Source organism: Macaca mulatta, chromosome 8, assembly GCF_049350105.2.
Source record: "Macaca mulatta isolate MMU2019108-1 chromosome 8, T2T-MMU8v2.0, whole genome shotgun sequence".
Lineage (NCBI taxonomy): Eukaryota > Metazoa > Chordata > Mammalia > Primates > Cercopithecidae > Macaca > Macaca mulatta.
The window spans coordinates 79447663-79464451 of NC_133413.1; the positions used below are offsets into that span (position 1 = coordinate 79447663).

Sequence of the window (16789 nt, forward strand, 5' to 3'; positions counted from 1 at the left end):
AATCACTTTTGAGACTGGGCATGGTGGCTCACGCTTGTAATCCCAGCACCTTGGGAGGCAGAGGTGGGAGGATGGCTTAAGCCCAGGAGTTGAAGACCAGTCTGGGCAACCGAGAGAGACCCTGTCTCTACAAGGAGTTAAAGAAAAAAAAAGAAAAAGTTATTGAGGCATGGTGGCACGTGCCTGTAGTTCCAGCTACTCCTGAGGCTGAGAGGGGAGAATGGCTTGAGTCCAGGACATCTGAGGCTGCAGTGTGCCATGTTTGTGTCACTGCACTCCAGCCTGGGCAATAGAGAACACGTCTTAAAAAAAAAAAAAAAAAAAAAAAGAAAAAAAGAAATATTTTGAAATTTGGTTTTGCTTTCTTTTGTAAAAGGAAAATTTGCGGGCCCCAAAATTACTAACCTAAAGGGAAAACTCAAGCTGGGAATGGCTCAAGGCAAACCTGCCTCCCACTCTGTTCAAAACCATCCCGCTGCTCACTGAAATAGAAGCATATCTATTGGCCTCCTTCGGAACACCTTATCAGAAACTCAAAAGAATGCAACCTTTTTATCTCTTACCTACCTGAGACCTGGAAGCCCCTCCCTGCCTCACGCTGGAGCTGTCTCTACTTTTCTGGATGGAACCAATGTACTTCTTACATATATTGATTGATGTGTCATGTCTCCCTAAAATGTAGAAAACCAAGCTGTTCCCCGACCACCTCGGGCACATGTCACCAGGACTTCCTGAGGCTGTCACAGGCGTACATCCTCAACCTTGGCAAAATAAACTTTCTAAATTAACCAAAACCATCTCGGATATTTAGGGTTCACACTTTCAATTTTAAAAATAAACGTTTTTAGGACAGGTTTTGATGTACAGAATTATTAGATAGATAATACAGAGAGTTGCTATGGCTCTTCCTCAGTTTTAACTATTACTGGTACTTTGTTAGTATGGGGCACTGGTGACAGTTAACAGGCCAGTATTGATACATTATTAGTAACCATATCTGTACTGTGTGCAGCTCTTCACCAGTTTTTCCTGTCATTTTCTCTTCCATGATCACATCCAGGATCCACATTACATTTACTCATTGTGTCTCCTTAGGCTTTTCTTGGTTGTGACCCTTTCTCACAACCAAGCTTTCCCTGTGTTTAAAGATCACAGTGGCTTTCAGGAGTGCAGCTCAGATATTTTGCAGATTGTTCCTCCGTTGATATTTATGTGATATTTTCATCATAATTAGATTGGGTTAATGTGTTTTTAGGAGGAAGACCACGGAGGTAAAATTTAATTTTCATCGTATCCTGTTAAGTGTACATCCTATCAATATGCCGTATTACTGTTTATGTTGACCTTGGTCACCTGGCTGGAGATAAGGTTTGTCAGGTTTCTTCACTGTGAAGTTCCTTTTATCCTTTCCCTATCCCTACTGAACTGTTTGAAAGAAAGTCACTAAACACAGCCCACACTTAAAAAGTGGGAAGTTTTTCTCCACATCCTTAAGGGTGGAGAATCTACATAAATTATTTGAAATGCTCCTGTCTACATATTTGCCTATTCTCATCCATTCATGTATTTATTTGAACATTTATTTTTATCTGTATGGAATTACAGATATTTATTGCATATTTTGGATAATGACCCAATACTGGCTTATTTATTTTGTTGCTCAAATTGTTCTAGCTTTGGCTACTGACAGCTTTTTCAGTTAGTCCCTTATCTTTTTTACTTACATACTTCCATAATTGTGTGTGTGTGTGTGTGTGTGTGTGTGTGTGTTTGAGTACTTTCTTGCTTTTTTTTTTCTTGAGCTACCAGATGTTCCACCTTATCTTGTACATTTCCTCCCTCAGTCCTAGGGGGTCCAATCATTTATCCAGAAATCCCGGTTCTTTCATTGGAGAATGATTTTTGAAACCAAGATTGGGGTGGTAGGTGTGTTAATTGCTACTGAGTGTCATTGCTTCTAAGTCTTCTCAGCTGCCAGAGTAGAGAAACATATGCATATACATGAATATGGGCCACGCATGGTTGCTCACACCTGTAATCTCAGCTACTTGGGAGACTGAGGCAGGAAGATCGCTTGGGCCCTGGAGGTTGAGGTGCGTCATCATCTCACCACTACACTCCAGCCCAGGCAACAAAGTGAGACTCTGTCTCAGAAATAAATAAATAAATAAATAAATAAATAAATAAATAAATAAAAAGAAATATATATCAACATTTATATGTGTGGCCATCTGTATATATAGTAAGGTAAACACGAATTCATACTGACGTCTTCAACTCTAATACATTATGCATGGATCATTCTAGCCTCTTTCCCTGCTTATCTGTAAATTGCCACACCAGCAGTGAGAAATCTGGCTCCCATCATCCATTTACTTTACTGTTCATTTCCAGAGTACATATATAGTTGTTTCAGAATTGTTAACCTGTACGCCCATGGAAAGCAGGTTTATCAACTAGAGTACAGTGCATATGTATAGTTCCTTTAGCCTTTGGTCTTACAAACTCCACTCATTTTCAAAGTTAGTTAGGTTAGCACCTTATTTCCTCCCCCTTCGGTGAGGTTGTTTCATACATCTGTAACACATTTATGTTCTTTCTTTCTTGGTATATTGCGTTTCATTCTGGGATTCCCCAACTTACTAATTGATTTTTTTCATTTGCCCACATTAAAGTTTATGCTCTGCTATAAAATTCTATGGGTTTGACAAATGCTTAATGTCTTGCATTTGCCATGATAATATCACACAGAATAGTTTTACTGCCCTGAAATATATCCTGTGCATCACACAGCCAACCCACCACTCCACTTCCAAACTTCTGGAAAATTGTGCTGTTTTGAAACTCTAGATTGGGGCTGAACGTCTCCAGAATTTGATATCAAAATGAAAGGCATAGCAGATAGAATATTTATCTCATAAATGAACTGTTTTAAACAAAGTTGGCATTTAATGACTGGTGGTGTCATGTTTCTTAAATATCAAGTGTTGTGGAACTTTATTTTTACCTTGTTAGCATTTGTCTGAATAAAAATAAAGCACAATATCTCATACTGGAGAAAAATATAATTGAAAGAGGGTAGAGATGATGAGTGAATTTGAGCGATAAAGAGTGAACTGACAGATCATATTGATTTTATGTTTTTCATTTTCAAAATATGTTTGAAAACATGTTCTTGAGTCATGGCTCACTAAATTTAAAGTTGTTATTTTGTTATAGAGGAGAACCATCTTTCCCCTCTCCCTCCTTTTTATCCTTCATCCTCTCCTTTCTTTTCTTCCTTACTTCCTCCTATATGAATGTTTACCCAGTAAGTCCCTATTTTGTGCAAAGGATATAATAGATGCTAGGAATGCATAGGTGAAAAAATTTATTTATGACCTCAAGGACCTTTCTTATTCTTTTTGAGGAAGGAAGAGATGAAGGTATAAGTTTTACATGGTATTATTCTATTGGTATAATAGGCACATAGAGGAATAGAGTAGTAACTCTGCCTTGCAGGATCAGGGAAGACTTCCAGTAGAAGTGACCCTCGAGCTTTGGAGGAAGAGTGTTAATGTTTAAGACAGATAAGGAAATGCACTGTAGAGCTACCAGTTAATTATAGCTGGAGTGGTCAAGGTGGGCCTGAGAGAGTAGTGTGATAGAACATGTTAGACAAGTATGGATCATGCAGGGCTTTGAGTTTAAATCTTACCCAGGGAATAATGATAGAGACACTGAAAAATTATAAGCAAGGTAGTGATTACATCATATAGCATCTTAAAAAGCGTGCTCTGGCAGGTGACTGGTGGGAGAATTAGGCAGGATATGATACATGATCCTGGAAAGTTTCCCAGATGGCTATTACTACAGTCAGGGTGGGAGATAATGAGGATCTGCTTTAGTTCAATGACAGAAGGGAAGGAGCAGCAAGGAAGTATATGAGAAATATGTTAACAAACTTTAGAAAGTGAGAAGAGGAAGGAGGCAGTGAAGTAATACTAGGAGAGTAAAATTGAAGATGTTCTCTAAATCCCATTCATCTTCATTCTCATTAAAGGGAATTTGAAACCTTGATGGTAAAGAGGCATGTTTTATGCAAGTTTATATTGAATATTTCATAATTATGTTTCCAAGAATGAGTATCAACATTTCCGTAAAAATATTAATTCATGAGGAATACAGTTCAGATATTTATTTACTCTAAATGTTATTAAAAGAAGAATGTAAAAAATGAGTTGAGTTTGTAGTTCATCTGTGACATGAAAATGAAGTTAAACTTAGAGCTTTCCTTTTTTTAATGAGGAAATTATTCTGAAGTTTTTGAAGATGCAGTTCATAAAGATTGAAGTAATCACCCACATTAATGTTCACGATATCAAAACAGAGTTTAATCTAAAATCAATTTGTTCTTTGGCAGGATGAATCCTTAAAGCAACTGCAGGTAGTTCATCAACCATGGATCTTGCCAAGTGACACAGAAAGTGAAGGAGTGGAAGCAGAACAGGAGAAACGTGAGTAGACACTATGGTTTATTGACAAATTTCTTTTACCAGAAGGAAATCCATAATAAAGGTATTTCACTTTCATAGCAATAAACCACTTCTATTAAAAAAAAAAAATCCCAGATTCTATTAGGAAGAACAGGTAAAGACAAGCTATCCTTCAGGTCTATGTCTTCATTCAGTAACATCTTAATCATGGTACAGAGACTCATAAACCAACTTTCTGGGAAAAAAAAAGTAATTATTCTTCCTAAAGACCAACATAGACTGTCTAGTTGGACTATGAATCTTCTATGAATAGTCTACAATTATACCAGTGATAATTTATAATTATTTTCAAAATTTCAAAGTATGTCAGGATCAGCTGATTATTATATATGAAATTATACTCATTAGTTAAATGAAGATATTTACATATGTAAACACTGTTCTAAGTTCACAAAACCAGTTAATATTGTAAGATAACTGAAGACAAATAGACTAATGGCTCTTGGTTTAAGTCACCGTATTCTAATAATAATGAGGAAGGAATTACTCTACTAATGCCATGACTCAGTGCATGCTCTCCAGGGTTTATTGAAATTGTAAGTCATATGGGTCCAGAAATCTGATTGAGAAGTTAGTATCAAATTTTATTTATTTATTTTTCTAGTGGTAGCCCTCAGAGAGCAATAACAATTGTATGTGATAATGTAGCCCTCATGATAATTGGTGCAATGTGATGAATAAATAATTCTTCTGAGCCGTAACCATGAGAAATACTTATATGTTACACAGGTAGCATTATAATCATGCATCTGGGGATTCCAGGAAATTACACTTCCAGGTTAAAAGCCATTTTAAAATGTTCTTATCCCACTTCACCATACTGCGGGCTTATGTGGTCAGAGGGAGCACAGGCCTGAGAGTGAGTGCTCAGGTTAGAGGAGGAGGATGGAGGCCAAGATTCACTCAGCTGTCACATCCAGAAATAGAGTAAAAAACACAGTGGTACTTTATAGATTCTATTCAGGGAAAACAGCACCCATCTTCTATAGAAAACAACTAATAGACTGGGTGCAGTGGCTCACCCCTGTAATCCCAGCACTTCGGGAGGCCAAGGCGGGCAGATCACCAGGTCAAGAGATCGAGACCATCCTGGCCAACATGGTGAAACCCCATCACTACTAAAAATACAAAAATTAGCTGGCCGTGGTGGTGCTCTCCTGTAGTCCCAGCTACTAGGGAGGCTGAGGCAGGAGAATTGCTTGAACCTGGGAGGTAGAGGTTGCAGTGAGCCGAGATCATGCCAAGGAACTCCAGCCTGGCAACAGAACAAGACTCCTTCTTAAAAAAATGAAAATAACCCATAAAGACGCAGAAAGTAGAATGCACTTTAAGCAAGTACAAAAGCAAAGAGTATTTTGGAAGTCCCTTAATGCAGGGACTCCTAAGTAAAATAGTCTAGAAAATATAATACTATGGGATACAGAGAAAAGAATCCCCAAATCTGAAAGTATTAATAGTGGCCCAAAAGTTTTATGAAAAAATGAACATACACTCACATCCCTTCATCTTCCTACATATTTAAATATACATAACCTCTCATTCTAGACTTTGGCTGTAGTGATTTTTCACCAAATTCTTTTGAGGCCTTCGAAAATTTCGTGTTTAAAAAACCTTCAAGCACTGAGTGTGTGTATTGTATAAACACAATATAGGAAAGTGTGCTAGTTTTACCGTTAGATCCTACAAGAGGTGCCCAAAATGGGCAAAACTGGTAAACAACATCCTATAGAATGTGGAGCATGTTAATTATATGAGTATGCTGTATTTTATAATGAACTAAAACTTAGACAAGAAAAGAATCCATCAAAATAGTATATTTATCCAATTTCAAATTTAGAATTTTTTCTTTCTTTAAATCCATATATCTCCAAACAATATTAAGAGTTGAAAACATAGCCTAATCATGTAAAGGATATGCAAATCCCTAGAACTTTCTCCTAATATGCATTGTCTTTCTGTTTATATTTTTACAATATTTTGGCAATAAGTTTTGATTTTCTTCTCTTCTACTAGGGTGCAAGTTATCTGAGTGAAAGAGTCCATTCCGTTTTTCATCTTACTGAAACACAAAATAAGCCTTCAATAAATATCAGAAGAATTAGTAAATGAATGAGCAAATGAATGAATAGATTTATTTGCTTTTTCCAACTTGTTTATCAGGACAGTTAGAAATTAAAAAATAAAACAAAAATAACTATTGTAACTATGAATAACTGTTATAGAAGTTACGTATACTTTTATTAAAATTTTAATATTGGATTTATAGTCTATCCATGAATTTTGCTAAATGGTCTATCAATCACTCTAAGAAAGGCCATTCCTGAACTCTTGTAACCGTAGACCTAGAACCAAAAATATTTGATCTTAGCAATGTTGTACTGGGAGATGACCCTTGACAATGGTAAATTGCTTGAAATAAAATCAGGGTTTAAAATAATTGGGTAGTAATGGGAGCCATCTGGAAATGGAACGCTAGTTAGCATTGTAGCCATGTTCCTAGCACAGAGATGCAAGTAAGAGTGGCTTCCATCAACCAGGTGCTGGGACATGTATACATTGGAGCCACTGAAACATTGGCATCTCCACTGATAATTTCAGTCAACGCATGTGGTTTGTAGAACAGCTGGCTAGATATTTGTAGATCATCTGCCTCTTTCTCAGGAAAAGGAAATACATGACATAAATCTTTATGAGCCCAGTATCTGATTTAGAGTTTACAGGCTCATATTCTAGAAACTTATGAGTGAGGAAGATGACAAGTTTATCATTTCAACAACACCTGTTTCTTGACTCAGCTTTCTATAAATTATGCCTACGTAATTTTATGGAATTGTCTAATTTCTCTTGAGACAAGATCATCTTGGCAGAAAGCTTCCAAATAATGTCACGGGTAGTCCATATTTCTTATTGCATCATTTAAAAATAAGACTTAGCTCAAATAAATTTTTATAAATGAGCACCTTTAGGAAAAGATATTGTGAACAATTAAATAGGGAGCTTTATAAACTTTTTATAAGCAAGATAAGCAAAACTTTGATTAAATAGATTTTTTTCTTTACTCTGCTTTTAATTAAAAAGTATAAATTCAAGTGTGAAAAAACTTGTGCCGGGTGTGTTTGTCTCTCAAATTATGGTCTGAAGTCACTAAACGAATCAAATTCCAAATATTTGAACCTACCGAGGTACTTGTTTAATTCTCATATTCTGGGACTCTATTTCAGACCTACTGAATCAGAATCTCTGTGGCTGGGATTTTCTGAATTCTGCATTTTTCATACTTTGTCTGGTAATATTTACTTATTCTAAAAGTTGATGACTAGAAGAAAAAGTTCAATGAATCAGAGGGTTGTGTTTTCTGAGTCAGCGCCATAGTACTGTTAAACTTTGGGTGTTCTTTTTCTAGGCTTCTCTCCTTATCTATAAATAAGTTTGAGTATAAAATGTGATGTTGGAGCAAAAGGAATGCTGAAATTTGAAGAAATATACATGCAGAAGACATGAAAGACAGTCTATTATTCTGTTTTCACACTGCTATAAAGAACTACCTGAGACTGGGTAATTGTAAAGAAAAGAGGTTTAATTGACTCACAGTTCCCCATGTCTGGGGAGGCCTCGGAAACTTACAGTCATGGCAGAAGGAGAAGGAGAAGCAAGCACTTTCTTAGGAGAGAGAGAGAGCAGTGAAAGCCACACATTTTTAAACCATCAGATCTTGTGAGAACTCACTATCATGAGAACAACAAGGGGGATTATCTGCACCCATGATCCAATTACCTCCCACCATGCCCCTCTTCTGACACACGACAATTACAATTTGACATGAGATTTGGGTGGGGACACTGAGCCAAACAATATCAGACAGGTCCTCCAGACTGTTGGTTCAATGCTTACAAAATCAAGACATAAAACATCTAGAATAAATTTAGTCAGTACCCTCTAGTTACATTTTAGATTTTTAAAAACACAAGTAAACAAGATACAAACACACAAGCAAACAAACAAAAAACAAACCAACCAAACCAACAAAATAACACAAATGTCCCAAATAAACAAATAATAAACATAGTTACAGATGAAAGCTAATGCTGTTATAAAACATTAAGACTTCCCCCCTTGAGTTTGGGTCCTAGTTCTTCCTGAGGTCTCAGTGTCTGTAACAATAGGTGATTTGGCCCTGGGTCTCCTTAAGGCAGGGAGATTGAGATGGTGACACTGTATAGAGCCTGTCACCTGCAAGGGCTGCCTCAGGTATAAAAAGGGAAACAAAATACCTGTGCTCTCCAACTGTGGAACAAGCCATGAAATTTGCTATTGGAACTAGACTTTGAATGAAAAATATAAAGTTATACATAGGGAATCAAACTCTCAGCTCTGTAGTTTGGTTATTGAGTTCACATTTAAACTATTTGTATTGCTAGAAACCCCAAGTTATAATAACAATTGGCCAGTTTCATTAAAATTCACAGGGTCCTCTCATATATAAATGTAAGAACTGGGGCATTTAGAACTCCCAAAGATTTAGATATCCTTCCTGCTGAAGATGAGCTCTCAATCAAATTACAAGCTACATGAAAAGTTATAGCAAAACAACAGAGTCAGCAAATGCTAAAAACACTAGAATTAGCATAATGAGAATGGAAAGAAATAAGACAATCAGACAGAGATCATATTAAAAGTATGCTTAAGATTATGCTTAAGATTTTTTTATTATTTTTTTTAATTTTCTTGCATGTATTTATTTACTTATTTTTATATATTTAGACACAAGTGCAGATATCATCCATGCATATATTGTAGCATGGTGAAGTCTGGGCTTCTGGTTCATCCATCACTCAAACGATGAATGCTGTACTCAACAGGTCATTTTTCAACCTTTACCCCCTCCTACCCTGCAACATTTTGTAGTATTCAATGTATATTATTCCACTCTGTATGTGCACAGGTACCCGTTGTTTGGCTCCCACTTACAAGTGAGAATATGCTGTATATGATTCTCTGTTTCTGAGTTATTTTACTGAGGATAACGGCTTCCAGTTCCATCCACATTACTGAAAAAGACATGACTTCATTCTTTTTATGGCTGAGTAGTGTTCTATCGTGTATCTTTTTGATATAATGATTTATTTCCCTTTGAGGATATACCCACTAGTGGGATTGTTGGATCTAATGGAATTTTTCTTTGAGAAATCTCCATACTGTTTCCTTAAATGTTGTATTAGTTTATATTCTCACTAACAGTGTATAACTGTTTCCTTTTCTCTGCATCCTCACCAAAACTTATTGTTTTTAGACTTTTTAATAATAGACCCTCTGTGTAAGATGGTATCTCATTGTGGTTTTAATTTGCATTTCTCTGATTATTCGTGATTTTTTTTTTTTGGGGGGGGCATTTTTTTTTTTATAAATTTATTTATTATTATTATACTTTAAGTTGTAGGGTACATGTGCATAACGTGCAGGTTTGTTACATATGTATACTTGTGCCTTGTTGGTGTGCTGCACCCATCAACTCGTCATTTACATCAGGTATAACTCCCAATGCAATCCCTCCACCCTCCCCCCCCATGATAGGCCCCGGTGTGTGATGTTCCCCTTCCTGAGTCCAAGTGATCTCATTGTTCAGTTCCCACCTATGAGTGAGAACATGCAGTGTTTGGTTTTCTGTTCTTCTGATAGTTTGCTAAGAATGATGGTTTCCAGCTGCATCCATGTCCCTACAAAGGACACAAACTCATCCTTTTTGATGGCTGCATAGTATTCCATGGTGTATATGTGCCACATTTTCTTAATCCAATCTGTCACTGATGGACATTTGGGTTGATTCCAAGTCTTTGCTATTGTGAATAGTGCTGCAATAAACATACGTGTGCATGTGTCTTTATAGCAGCATAATTTATAATCCTTTGGGTATATACCCAGTAATGGGATGGCTGGGTCATATGGTACATCTAGTTCTAGATCCTTGAGGAATCGCCATACTGTTTTCCATAATGGTTGAACTAGTTTACAATCCCACCAACAGTGTAAAAGTGTTCCTATTTCTCCACATCCTCTCCAGCACCTGTTGTTTCCTGACTTTTTAATGATCGCCATTCTAACTGGTGTGAGATGGTATCTCATTGTGGTTTTGATTTGCATTTCTCTGATGGCCAGTGATGATGAGCATTTTTTCATGTGTCTGTTGGCTGTATGAATGTCTTCTTTTGAGAAATGTCTGTTCATATCCTTTGCCCACTTTTGGATGGGGTTGTTTGTTTTTTTCTTGTAAATTTGTTTGAGTTCTTTGTAGGTTCTGGATATTAGCCCTTTGTCAGATGAGTAGATTGCAAAAATTTTCTCCCATTCTGTAGGTTGCCTGTTCACTCTGATGGTAGTTTCTTTTGCTGTGCAGAAGCTCTTTAGTTTAATGAGATCCCATTTGTCAATTTTGGCTTTTGCTGCCGTTGCTTTTGGTGTTTTAGACATGAAGTCTTTGCCCATGCCTATGTCCTGAATGGTACTACCTAGGTTTTCCTCTAGGATTTTTATGGTATTAGGTCTAACATTTAAGTCTCTAATCCATCTTGAATTGATTTTCGTATAAGGAGTAAGGAAAGGATCCAGTTTCAGCTTTCTACTTACGGCTAGCCAATTTTCCCAGCACCATTTATTAAATAGGGAATCCTTTCCCCATTTCTTGTTTCTCTCAGGTTTGTCAAAGATCAGATGGCTGTAGATGTGTGGTATTATTTCTGAGGACTCTGTTCTGTTCCATTGGTCTATATCTCTGTTTTGGTACCAGTACCATGCTGTTTTGGTTACTATAGCCTTGTAGTATAGTTTGAAGTCAGGTAGCGTGATGCCTCCAGCTTTGTTCTTTTGACTTAGGATTGTCTTGGAGATGCGGGCTCTTTTTTGGTTCCATATGAACTTTACAGCAGTTTTTTCCAATTCTGTGAAGAAACTCGTTGGCAGCTTGATGGGGATGGCATTGAATCTATAAATTACCTTGGGCAGTATGGCATTTTCACGATATTGATTCTTCCTATCCATGAGCATGGTATGTTCTTCCATTTGTTTATGTCCTCTTTTATTTCACTGAGCAGTGGTTTGTAGTTCTCCTTGAAGAGGTCCTTTACATCCCTTGTAAGTTGGATTCCTAGGTATTTTATTCTCTTTGAAGCAATTGTGAATGGAAGTTCATTCCTGATTTGGCTTTCTGTTTGTCTGTTACTGGTGTATAAGAATGCTTGTGATTTTTGCACATTAATTTTGTATCCTGAGACTTTGCTGAAGTTGCTTATCAGCGTAAGGAGATTTTGGGCTGAGACAATGGGGTTTTCTAAATATACAATCATGTCATCTGCAAACAGGGACAATTTGACTTCTTCTTTACCTAACTGAATACCCTTGATTTCTTTCTCTTGCCTAATTGCCCTAGCCAGAACTTCCAACACTATGTTGAATAGGAGTGGTGAGAGAGGGCATCCCTGTCTTGTGCCAGTTTTCAAAGGGAATTTTGCCAGCTTTTGCCCATTCAGTATGATATTGGCTGTGGGTTTGTCATAGATAGCTCTTACTATTTTGAGGTACGTTCCATCAATACCAAATTTATTGAGCGTTTTTAGCATGAAGGGCTGTTGAATTTTGTCAAAAGCCTTTTCTGCATCTATTGAGATAATCATGTGGTTCTTGTCTTTGGTTCTGTTTATATGCTGGATTATGTTTATTGATTTGCGAATGTTGAACCAGCCTTGCATCCCAGGGATGAAGCCCACTTGATCATGGTGGATAAGCTTTTTGATGTGTTGCTGAATCCGGTTTGCCAGTACTTTATTGAGGATTTTTGCATCGATGTTCATCAGGGATATTGGTCTAAAATTCTCTTTTTTTGTTGTGTCTCTGCCAGGCTTTGGTATCAGGATGATGTTGGCCTCATAAAATGAGTTAGGGAGGATTCCCTCTTTTTCTATTGATTGGAATAGTTTCAGAAGGAATGGTACCAACTCCTCCTTGTACCTCTGGTAGAATTCAGCTGTGAATCCATCTGGTCCTGGACTTTTTTTGGTTGGTAGGCTATTAATTATTGCCTCAATTTCAGAGCCTGCTATTGGTCTATTCAGGGATTCAACTTCTTCCTGGTTTAGTCTTGGAAGAGTGTAAGTGTCCAGGAAATTATCCATTTCTTCTAGATTTTCCAGTTTATTTGCGTAGAGGTGTTTATAGTATTCTCTGATGGTAGTTTGTATTTCTGTGGGGTCAGTGGTGATATCCCCTTTATCATTTTTAATTCCATCAATTTGATTCTTCTCTCTTTTCTTCTTTATTAGTCTTGCTAGTGGTCTGTCAATTTTGTTGATCTTTTCAAAAAACCAACTCCTGGATTCATTGATTTTTTGGAGGGTTTTTTGTGTCTCTATCTCCTTCAGTTCTGCTCTGATCTTAGTTATTTCTTGCCTTCTGCTAGCTTTCGAATGTGTTTGCTCTTGCTTCTCTAGTTCTTTTAATTGCGATGTTAGAGTGTCAATTTTAGATCTTTCCTGCTTTCTCTTGTGGGCATTTAGTGCTATAAATTTCCCTCTACACACTGCTTTAAATGTGTCCCAGAGATTCTGGTATGTTGTATCTTTGTTCTCATTGGTTTCAAAGAACATCTTTATTTCTGCCTTCATTTCGTTATGTACCCAGTAGTCATTCAGGAGCAGGTTGTTCAGTTTCCATGTAGTTGAGCAGTTTTGATTGAGTTTCTTAGTCCTGAGTTCTAGTTTGATTGCACTGTGGTCTGAGAGACAGTTTGTTATAATTTCTGTTCTTGTACATTTGCTGAGGAGTGCTTTACTTCCAATTACGTGGTCGAAATTGGAGTAAGTACGATGTGGTGCTGAGAAGAATGTATATTCTGTTGATTTGGGGTGGAGAGTTCTATAGATGTCTATTAGGTCTGCTTGCTGCAGAGATGAGTTCAATTCCTGGATATCCTTGTTAACTTTCTGTCTCGTTGATCTGTCTAATGTTGACAGTGGAGTGTTGAAGTCTCCCATTATTATTGTATGGGAGTCTAAGTCTCTTTGTAAGTCTCTAAGGACTTGCTTGATGAATCTGGGTGCTCCTGTATTGGGTGCATATATATTTAGGATAGTTAGCTCTTCCTGTTGAATTGATCCCTTTACCATTATGTAATGGCCTTCTTTGTCTCTTTTGATCTTTGATGGTTTAAAGTCTGTTTTATCAGAGACTAGTATTGCAACCCCCGCTTTTTTTTGTTCTCCATTTGCTTGGTAAATCTTCCTCCATCCCTTTATTTTGAGCCTATGTATGTCTCTGCGTGTGAGATGGGTCTCCTGAATACAGCAGACTGATGGGTCTTGACTCTTTATCCAGTTTGCCAGTCTGTGTCTTTTAATTGGAGCATTTAGTCCATTTACATTTAAGGTTAAGATTGTTATGTGTGAACTTGATCCTGCCATTATGATATTAACTGGTTATTTTGCTCGTTAGTTGATGCAGTTTCTTCCTAGCCTCCATGGTCTTTACATTTTGGCATGTTTTTGCAATGGCTGGTACCGGTTGTTCCTTTCCATGTTTAGTGCTTCCTTCAGGGTCTCTTGTAAGGCAGGCCTAGTGGTGACAAAATCTCTAAGCATTTGCTTATCTGTAAAGGATTTTATTTCTCCTTCACTTATGAAACTTAGTTTGGCTGGATATGAAATTCTGGGTTGAAAATTCTTTTCTTTAAGAATGTTGAATATTGGCCCCCACTCTCTTCTGGCTTGGAGAGTTTCTGCCGAGAGATCTGCTGTTAGTCTGATGGGCTTCCCTTTGTGGGCAACCCGACCTTTCTCTCTGGCTGCCCTTAAGATTTTTTCCTTCATTTCAACTTTGGTGAATCTGGCAATTATGTGTCTTGGAGTTGCTCTTCTCGAGGAGTATCTTTGTGGCGTTCTCTGTATTTCCTGGATTTGAATGTTGGCCTGCCCTACTAGGTTGGGGAAGTTCTCCTGGATGATATCCTGAAGAGTGTTTTCCAACTTGGTTCCATTTTCCCCCTCACTTTCAGGCACCCCAATCAGACGTAGATTTGGTCTTTTTACATAATCCCATACTTCTTGCAGGCTTTGTTCATTTCTTTTTCTTCTTTTTTCTTTTGGTTTCTCTTCTCGCTTCATTTCATTCATTTGATCCTCAATCGCTGATACTCTTTCTTCCAGTTGATCGAGTCGGTTACTGAAGCTTGTGCATTTGTCACGTATTTCTCGTGTCATGGTTTTCATCTCTTTCATTTCGTTTATGACCTTCTCTGCATTAATTACTCTAGCCATCAATTCTTCCACTTTTTTTTCAAGATTTTTAGTTTCTTTGCGCTGGGTACGTAATTCCTCCTTTAGCTCTGAGAAATTTGATGGACTGAAGCCTTCTTCTCTCATCTCGTCAAAGTCATTCTCCGTCCAGCTTTGATCCATTGCTGGCGATGAGCTGCGCTCCTTTGCCGGGGGAGATGCGCTCTTATTTTTTGAATTTCCAGCTTTTCTGCCCTGCTTTTTCCCCATCTTTGTGGTTTTATCTGCCTCTGGTCTTTGATGATGGTGATGTACTGATGGGGTTTTGGTGTAGATGTCCTTCCTGTTTGATAGTTTTCCTTCTAACAGTCAGGACCCTCAGCTGTAGGTCTGTTGGAGATTGCTTGAGGTCCACTCCAGACCCTGTTTGCCTGGGTATCAGCAGCAGAGGCTGCAGAAGATAGAATATTTCTGAACAGCGAGTGTACCTGTCTGATTCTTGCTTTGGAAGCTTCCTCTCAGGGGTGTACTCCACCCTGTGAGGTGTGGGGTGTCAGACTGCCCCTAGTGGGGGATGTCTCCCAGTTAGGCTGCTCAGGGGTCAGGGACCCACTTGAGCAGGGAGTCTGTCCCTTCTCAGATCTCAGCCTCCGTGTTGGGAGATCCACTGCTCTCTTCAAAGCTGTCAGACAGAGTCGTTTGCGTCTGCAGAGGTGTCTGCTGCGTTTGTTTAGTTTACTGTGCCCTGTCCCCAGAGGTGGAGTCTACAGAGACAGGCAGGTTTCCTTGAGCTGCTGTGAGCTCCACCCAGTTCGAGCTTCCTAGCGGCTTTGTTTACCTATTTAAGCCTCAGCAATGGTGGGCGCCCCTCCCCCAGCCTCGCTGCTGCCTTGCCGGTAGATCACAGACTGCTGTGCTAGCAATGAGGGAGGCTCCGTGGGTGTGGGACCCTCCCGGCCAGGTGTGGGATATGATCTCCTGGTGTGCCTGTTTGCTTAAAGCGCAGTATTGGGGTGGGAGTTACCCGAATTTCCAGGTGTTGTGTGTCTCAGTTCCCCTGGCTAGGAAAAGGGATTCCCTTCCCCCTTGCGCTTCCCAGGTGAGGCAATGCCTCGCCCTGCTTCAGCTCTCGCTGGTCGGGCTGCAGCAGCTGAGCAGCACCAATCGTCCGGCACTCCCCAGTGAGATGAACCCAGTACCTCAATTGAAAATGCAGAAATCAACGGTCTTCTGTGTCGCTCGCGCTGGGAGTTGGTGACTGGAGCTGTTCCTATTCGGCCATCTTGCTCCGCCCCCTCTATGCTTAAGATTTTTAAAGATATAGGCCGGGCGTGGTGGCTCACGTCTGTAATCCCAACACTTTGGGAGGTCGAGGTGGGCAGATCACAAGGTCAGGAGATCGAGACCATCCTGGCTAACACAGTGAAACCTCATCTCTACTAAAAATACAAAGAATTAGCCGGTCATGGTGGCACATGCCTGTAATCCCAGCTACTTGGGAGGCTAAGGCAGGAGAATCGTTTGAATCTGGGAGGCAGAGGTTGCAGTGAGCCGAGATTGCATCACTGCACTCCAGCCTAGGCGACAGAGTGAGACTCCATCTCAAAAAAAAAAAAAAAAAAAAGATATTTAAAGATATAAAAGGAAAAGGAAATATACTGAAAGAATTCTAAAGTAAGGAAAAAGACAAAGAGATATTTAAAAGATTATCAAGAACTTCTCCAAGTAAAAAAACAATTACTGAAATTAAAAACTTAATCAATGTTTTAAATATCTCATTAAAAAAATCTGAAAATAGAATTAGACAAATGAAAAATAGAAAGCCAGAAAGCAATAAAAAATATAGAGATGGAAAATTCAAATTTCAGGTTAGGTGGCATGTGATATGTGTGTGTGTGTGTGTGTATGTGTGTATGTATGCATACATAAAAATACATACATGTACTTACATGTATAGATATAGCTTTTAATATATATGTGTATATGTATACATACACA

At 38.4% G+C, this 16789-nt stretch overlaps 1 protein-coding gene across 1 annotated transcript in view; it reads left to right on the forward strand.

Moving 5' to 3' along the window:
• C8H8orf34 (chromosome 8 C8orf34 homolog) overlaps window positions 1-16789 on the forward strand; it is a 494601-nt gene that overhangs the window by 451522 nt on the left and 26290 nt on the right. The window contains exon 12 of the mRNA XM_015145533.3: window positions 4403-4496. Coding sequence (XP_015001019.2) covers window positions 4403-4496 — 94 coding nt within the window. The remainder of the gene's footprint in view (window positions 1-4402; window positions 4497-16789) is intronic.